At 39.4% G+C, this 8586-nt stretch overlaps 1 protein-coding gene across 1 annotated transcript; it reads right to left on the reverse strand.

Moving 5' to 3' along the window:
- Nucleotides 1–4178: 4178 nt before the first annotated feature.
- LOC110309580 (olfactory receptor 11G2-like) lies at nucleotides 4179–5120 on the reverse strand. The gene has a single exon (XM_021182320.1). It carries the CDS (start codon nucleotides 5103–5105, stop codon nucleotides 4179–4181), a length of 927 nt encoding a protein of 308 aa, XP_021037979.1. The 5' UTR covers nucleotides 5106–5120.
- Nucleotides 5121–8586: the final 3466 nt, after the last annotated feature.

The raw sequence follows: 8586 nt of genomic DNA on the forward strand, positions 1-8586 counted from the left end.
AAAGTCCCCCATACCCTCCCCCCCACTCCCCTACCCACCGACTCCCACTTTTTGGCCCTGGTGATCCCCTGTACTGGGGCATATAAAGTTTGCAAGTCCAATGGGCCTCTCTTTCCAGTGATGGCCAACTAGGCCATCTTTTGATACATATGCAGCTAGAGTCAAGAGCTCCGGGGTACTGGTTAGTTTATAATGTTGTTGCACCTATAGGGTTGCAGATCCCTTTAGCTCCTTGGGTACTTTCTCTAGCTCCTCCATTGGGGGCCCTGTGATCCATCCAATAGCTGACTTTGAGCATCCACTTATGTGTTTCCTAGGCCCCTGCGTAGTCTCACTAGAGACAGCTATATCAGGGTCCTATCAGCAAAATCTTGCTAGTGTATGCAATGGTGTCAGCGTTTGGAGGCTGATTATGGGATGGATCCTTTTACTTTCTATATCTTTCCCATTTGTAGATCTTTTTGTGATTAACTATCTACAAAAAGGTAGTTTTTCTGATGTGAATTGAGAAATGTAATAGTCTTTGGGTCTAATAATAATTCCTTAGGAACCAGTTTCATGGTATATTTATTAGCAGAATAATAGTAGGTTGTCCTCTAGGGCTTATAATCTGTCGATATACATGCTCTTGGCCTGATCACCACATGTACCTATAGGTTTTACTTTTCCATGAGGTCTTAAGTCTCACAAGAAAGATTCAGGTACTCGTGACTTTGTGCCAGTACTGCACCAGTCATCATGCCTTGTCAGGCTGATCATTATTTCACCAGAAAGTCATCACAGCTGTATAGCCTGATTATTTGTTTTCTCTGGTAGCTGGCACAGCACTTGTCTGCACAATGAAAGCTAGCGAGTAGGGATGAGGTTTATAGGTCAATACCAGCTTGATTTCTCCATGCTTTCTAACACAGGATGAGGTGTCTTCAGTAACAGAGTCATTATGTTCTGGAAGATAAACAAAAGCAATGTTTTCATCCTTTAAGGTTTATGGGTCTATGGATACATTCTGAGTAGCAATTCCAAAAGAAGTAACTTATTACTGCCACTAGTCTTTTCTATTTATTAATCTTTGGTATCTGGAAGAAATGTTTTTATCCCATATGGAGTAACTCTACTTTAGCACTTATTATAAATGTGTGTGTGCATATTTTAGGAAGATTCTACAGTTTTAAGTTCCCAAATCACCAACTTCCTTCCTTCCTTCCTTCCTTCCTTCCTTCCTTCCTTCCTTCCTTCCTTCCTTCCTTCCTTCCTTCCTTCCTTCCTCCCCCTCCCTTCCTTCCTCCCCCTCCCTTCCTTCCTCCCCCTCCCTTCCTTCCTCCTTCCCTCCTTTCCTTCCTTTTCCTTCTCTCTTTCTTCCTCTTCCTTCTCTCTTTCTTCCTTTTGCTTCCTTCCTTCCTTCCTTCCTTCCTTCCTTCCTTCCTTCCTTCCTTCCTTCCTTCCTTCCTTCCTTCCTTCCTTCCTTCCTTTTATTCCTTTCTTCCTCTCCTTTTTTCTTTCCTTCCTTTCCTTCTTTGTTTCTTATATATCCATTGCGTTCAAATAAAATTTCTTGTTTCATGCAACCCAGGGAGGTATTCAACCCAGTAGGTATCAGAAGATGGCTTTGAAATTCTGATCTTTCTGCCTCCACTGTGAGAATAACATACATGTACCAGTAAAGTTAATTCTATGCAATGCTGGGGACAGAACTCAGATATTTACTTGCTAGGCTCCTGCTTACAAACTCTGTCAACTCACCAATAGCCCACCTTGCTTTTTGGATTTCTTTAACTATTTCAATATGCACTGATGTGATTCTCTAAATGTATGCAAATATATACTGTATTGCTTCTCCAATAGCTTTCTATTCCATGCCTTTCTTCTATCTATCTATCTATCTATCTATCTATCTATCTATCTATCTATCTATCTTCTATCTATCAACTTTCCATTCGAATCACAGCCCCTCCTTGGACTTTCCTCCTTTTCTTGTCCTCTGAGAAGGCAGAGGTCCACTAGATTTCACCCCATCCTGATAATCAGGCCTTTGAAGGACTAGGCTTATACTTTCTTAGTGATACCAGAGAGGGCAGTTCAATTAGTGAAAGAAGATTCCTATGCAGGCAGCAGGTTCAGGGACATTCTCTGGTCCTATTTTTGAGAGAGCCACATGAATATCAAGATGCACATCTGATACATATGTGCAGGTGATGTCTTGATCCAGTCCATGGTTGTTCTTTGGTTTGTGGTCAGGCTCTGGCATCCCTCAAGGGTCCATATTCATTAACTCTGCTGTTTTTTTTCTTTCTGTAACAACTGTATCCCCTTTGTGTCCCTCAAGCTTCCCCCAACTCTTCCACAAAGCTCTCTGTATTTGGTCCTATGTTTGGCTGTTTCCAAACATCTGCATCTGTTTACATTGGCTGGTGGGTAGAGCCCAACAGAGTATCATTCATGGTTTAAAGGATTGGTTCTTGTCCATGAGATGGATCTCAAATTAGGCCAGTTCTTAGTTGGCCATTCCCTCTGTCTCTAGCTTTGTCCCTGCACATATTGCTGGCAGGACACATTTTGAGTAATAGGTTTTGTCGGAGAATTGATGTCCTTATCTCTCTACTGGTAATTCTGCCTGGATAGAGGAGGTGGCCACCACAGGCTCTATATCTTCCACTGTTGGGTGTGTCAGGTAGGGCCACACCTATAGACTCCCTGGGTCCTCCCCTGGTATCTGGAACATCTGCCCTACTTGTGGCAGATATCCTTCTCTCCCTTCCTACTGAACTCTTGTATCAAATTTAGTGTGTCTGGCTTTATGTTGAGGCATTTGATCCATTTGTTTATTAAAGGTTATTTAATAGCAATGCATATGTGTGTCAGGTTGGCAAGTCATCATACATATTGGTTATTCTTTGTCTACTTAACATACTTCTTACTCACATAGGATTAGTCTGTATAAGATTGGCCTATGGGCATATGGACATGTTATTTTCTTGATGAATGATTTGTGTGGGAGATTCCATCCAACAGTGGGTCATGGTATTCCTGGGTGGTGTTTCTGGTTTGCAGAAGAAAGCAAGTTAAGCCTGTCATGGAAAGCAAGCCAGTAGAATATATTCCTTCATGGTCTCTGGTTTAGTTCTTGCCTGCAGTTTCATGCTTTAAAATATTGTCTTGTTTCCACAAAATAATGGATTATAATCTTTAATCAAAGTAACCCTTCTCATTCTATACCCCTGTATAGGGGAATGCCAGGGCCAGGAAGTGAGAGTGGGTGGGGTATGGAACAGGGTAAGGGTGAGGGGATAGGGAATTTTCAGAGGGGAAATTAGGAAAGGGGAAAACATTTGAAATGTAAATAAAGAAAATATCTAATAAAAAATAAACAAAGTAATCCTTTTGTTTCCTAAATTTCTTTTGGTCTTGGGGGATATATAAGTATCACAGGCATGGATCACCATATTCTATTTTTTTTTTATGAAACATGACATTGCTATGTATCCAAGCTCCCTTGAAATTCTGATCCTCTAGTCCCATTTTTCAAATTCTGTGATGACAGACATATTCTAATATACATAGTTCTATATTTTTATTTGTAATTGGTATAGTTTTATACACACTTATGAATTACAAAGTGACATTCAGTATATAAGCATGATGCAATGCATATAATATCAATTTAATTATCATAAATATTACTTAAACATTTAACATATTTTTATGTTGAGAACACACAAAATCTCAGTCCTTTTGTATGAAACAGAATTCATACTTGATAGATATATTTACCATATTATATTATCAAACACAGATATTGAGTAATTATCCACCTGCACCAGCTGCAACCACTAACTGTATAGCTTCTCCTTATACTTCCTAGTCTCTGGTAAACATATCCTTAAAGAACTTTCTACACATAAGTGAGAGTATACAGTATATGACTTCCCATAACTGACATATTTTCCTTAAAACAAAGTATTTCCTTTTATTAATGATGGTAAAAATGCCACAACATAACTCTTTTTGTTGAATTATGTATGTATGTATGTATGTATGTATGTATGCGTGTGTATATGTACTGGGGTATATATGTGTGTGTGTGTGTGTGTGTATATATATATATATATATATATATATATACATATATATATATATATATATATACTTAAATATGATTTGTTTGTTTAAATTAAAAATTTTTATATTCTTAAAATCTTCTGCAGGGCATTTTTCATATCTTTGTTTCTCAGACTGTATATCACAGGATTAAGCAGTGGAGTACCCACAGAATAAAATAGAGTCACAAGCTTCTGCATTCCAGCTTCATGCTCAGATGTTGGGCTCAGATACATTTTCATAACTGAGCAATAAAAGAGTGAAACTACTGTGAGATGGGACCCGCAAGTGGAGAAAGCCTTTTTTTGCCCATCTCTTGAAGGAACTCTAAACACAGCTCTTAGGACCAATATGTAAGATCCCATGATGAAGAGGAAAGGAATAACCAGGAGCATAGACATTATAATTGTCCAGAAAACCTCCATCAATGGGGCTCTGGAACAGGCAAGGGCCAAAAGAGGGCCTGGGTCACACAGGAAGTGGTCTATAATTCTGGACCCACAGAAGGACATCTGGGAGATGATGATGATGGGTACAGGGAACCAGAGGAAACCAAGCACCCAGCAACTGATGACAAGGGTGTTGCAGAGGTGCCTAGTCATGACAGAAGGATAATGTAGTGGCCTACAGATGGCAAGGTATCGATCAAATGCCATGACTGCCAGGAAAAAGCATTCTGTAGAACCAAAGGAGAAGAAGAAATAGAACTGCAGGAAGCATCCAGAGAAAGAGATGACCTTGGTGTCAGAGAGGAAGTTGGCCAACATGTTGGGGACTGTGGAGGTGACATACCAAATCTCCAGGAATGAGAAGTTGGCCAGCAGGAGGTACATGGGTGTGTGGAGTCTCTGATCACAGTACACAGCACAGATGATGGAAGCATTGCCCATAAGAATGAGTATGTAAACAATGAAGAAGATCACAAAGAGGAGGATTTGCCCCTCCCTGGGGCAGGGGAAGCCCAAGAGGATGAAGTCAGTGGTGGTGCTGGAGTTGCTGAGGGTTTTCATCTGTCTGTGACCTGTGAAAGCATCAGAAATTGTTTAATATTCTAGAAATAGCTGAGGGAGTTTAATTTTTGCCCAAATAGGACACAGAGTAGTTTGCTCATCATCTGTTCAATATTTATTGAAGCCTTATTGTTTTCTAGGCAGTTTTCTGACCACTGGATATTCAGAAATGAGTGGTACAAATTCAATATCTTATTCTGTGCTGCATAACCAACCAGCCATCTGTTTCTCTTTCATTGGTATAAATAGACCAGGATGACTATTTCTTCATCAAACACCACCGTAAGCATAAATCAGTATATCAAGGAATATTATTTTGGGTGTCCTGGAAGATGCACATGATTGTGATTTTAGAAATATCTCCTAGTTAAGAAAAAAATGAGTGGAATCTGCTAATGGTTGTACATACCTGCAAGCTCGGCCCTTGAAAGTTGGAAGCAGGTGTGTTAGGAGATCAAGGCCATTGTCAAGCATTGACTACTTTTGAGTTTAGCGTGGGCAACATGAGATCGTGTTTCAAACAAACAGACAAACAACGAGACAAACAAATGAAAAGAAAAAAAATGAGTGAATACATTTCATTACTGTTCTTTAAACAGTCACCCAGTGCATTTGTTTTTAGGTGAGTACTTAATGACTGTTAGCAGGAAAAATGTGAGAGTTTTGCATTATAGTTGTAGCTCAATGGGAGAACACCCACCTAACGTTCATCAACGTGTGGCCTGGTCCTCAAGACATCCAAAGTAAGAAATGGAATTTTAGTGTACCCTATAGTATTAGCAAATATCTATATTTGAGCCTAATCTATTGAGTTATTTCTTTAAGTAACGAATTCATTTATAAATACATAGAAATTTATAAAAGCTCTTTTTTTTTTTTTGATTTTTCAAGACAGGGTTTCTCTGTATAGCCCTGGCTGTCCTGGAACTCACTTTGTAGACCAGGCTGGCCTTGAACTCAGAAATCTGCCTGCTTCTGCCTCCCAAGTGCTGGCATTAAAGGAGTGTGCCACCATGACTGGCTATAGTAGCTCTTAATGAGTAGCTAGAACTTAGACAGGTAAAAAAAGCTAAATTCAATATCAATAATCTGATGAAGTGGACATGATGAAGTGGCTCATTAGGAGGTATGTGTTTCAGAAGAATTTTAATTTGGGATTAGGATGCAGCTCAGTTACAGCTGCCATGCCGCTTAATGTTAGAGTACTTGCCCATCTTGTAAGAAGCTCTGAGGTTGATCTTTACCAATAAAAATCTAGAAATAAACTGCACTTCCTCAATCCCAAAACTAGAAACAAAAACTGCTTTTAACCCTCTGTCAAGGACATTTGCATTATCCAAATAGAATAAACAAGATTCCAAGATTCTAGTCCATCACCCCGTTTTGTATTAGGAGTTTCGGGGGATTGGATAGGGCAGAGAGGAAAGATATCTGCAGGTAGAGAACTGTCTTCCATGTGTGTGCTGAGAGCTACACTCATCTGTCATGACCTCAGATTCATGTTTCAAATGGTAAAGTATCTATTTCTTTTGAGCGAACGGAAATCAAATTTCACATGTATCTCATATTTAAAAAAATTAAAAATATCACTCAGGATATCCATCATTTTAAAAGAAAAAATTTACCCTAATTTTTTGTTGTCTTTTGTATATGTTTCAAGAAAGAATCCTAGGATGTTTGGCACAGTCTCTACTGATAAGTGGCAGGAATGACACCAACAAGATTTATATAACTTAATGAATTCAAATTATTTAATAACAAAAGCTAAGATAACAATCGTATGCATACATACAAATCATTACGTGTCGGTATTTGTATTTTAACTTAGAGAAATGATAACTTAAAAAAAGTCAACTCCCCTCTCATTGAGGACTCTGCCTCCCTCTGGATCCAGTAATTATTTTGTTCCCCCTTTTAAGTGGATTGAAGCATCCATACTTTGGCCTTCCTTCTTGTCAAGCTTCACACTGTGTCTGAGTTGCATTGTTTGTATAATGAGGTTTTTAGATAACGGCCACTTAGTGAGTATATACCATATATGTCCTTTTGGGTCTGGGTTACCACACTCAGAATGATATTTTCTAGTTCTACCCATTTGCCTGCAAAATTCATGACTTTGTTTTTAATAGCTGACTAGCATTCCATTGAGTAAATGTACCACCTTTTCTGTATCCATTCTTTAGTTGAGGGATAACTGGGTTCTTTTTAGCCTCTGGCTATTATAAACAAGGCTGATATGAACAAAGTGGAGCACATGTCCTTGTGACATGGTGGAGCATCTTTTGTGTATATGCCCAAGAGGTATAGCTTGGTCTTCAGGTAGAACTATTCCTAATTTCCTGAGGAACTGTGAGATTGATTTTCAGAGTGGTTGTACCAGCTTGCAATCCCACTGGAAATCGAGGGGTGTTCCTCTTTCTCCACATCCTCACCAGCATCTGCTGTCACCAAGGATTTTTTTTGTCTTAGCCACTCTGATTGGTGTAAGGTGTAATCTCAAGGTTGTAGGGAGTTGTATGTCTCAGATAGCTAAAGGTGTTGAACATTTCTTTAGGTGCTTCATGGCCATTTGAGATTCCTCAGTTGGAAATTCTTTGCTTAGCTCTGTACTACATTTTACAATTTGGGTTATTTGGTTTTATGGATTCTGAGTTTTTCAGTTCTTTGTATATTTCAGATAATAACCCTCCATCAGATATAGAATTAGTAAAGATCTATTGTCAATTTGTAGGTTGTGGTTTTTTTTCCCATTGACAGTGTCTTTTGGCCTCATGGTGCTGGTGCACACATTTAATCCCAGCACTTGGCAGGCAGAGGCAGGCAGATTTCTGAGGTTGAGGCCAGCCTGGTCTACAGAGTGAGTCCAGGATAGCCAGGGCTATACAGAGAAACCCTGTCTCAAAAAAATAAAAAAATAAAAAAGACAGTGTCCTTTGCCTTACAGAAGCTTTTCCATTTTATGAGGTCCCATTTTTCAATTGTTGATGTAAGAGTCTGAGCAATTGGTATTCTATTCACAAAAATTTCAATTGTGCTAATAACGCATTGGAGGGATGAGGCCACTCACTCAACTCAAAATTTCTAATCAGAATTGCTTCTGTCTAAAAAAAAATCACAGGGACCAATAGTGGAGCAGAATTTGAAGAATCAGCCATTCAGAGATTAATTTCACCTTGCAATCCATCCTATGCACAGACAATGAAACACCTATATGCTGACGTCATGATGTGCTTGCAGAAGGGAGCCTGCCATACCTGTCCTCTGAAAGGCTTGGCCTGCACCCGACTAGAGCAGATGTAGATAGTCACAGCCAACCATTGGTTTGAGCCTGGGGACCCCAGTGGAAGAGTTAAGGGAAGGACTGAAGGAGCTGAATGGGATTGCAAGCACATAGGCAGAACAACAGTATCAACTAACAGAACCCCTCAGATCTCTCAGGGACTAAGACACCAACCAAAGAGCATACATGGTCCAGTCCATG

This window comes from Mus caroli, unplaced genomic scaffold (genome assembly GCF_978045245.1).
Source record: "Mus caroli unplaced genomic scaffold, Mus_caroli_1 scaffold_12, whole genome shotgun sequence".
Classification (NCBI taxonomy): Eukaryota; Metazoa; Chordata; class Mammalia; order Rodentia; family Muridae; genus Mus; species Mus caroli.

What these genes read in the sequence shown, in the direction of transcription:
- LOC110309580 (XM_021182320.1), bottom strand. Translation starts at nt 5,105, where the DNA reads ATGAAAACCCTCAGCAACTCCAGCACCACCACTGACTTCATCCTCTTG.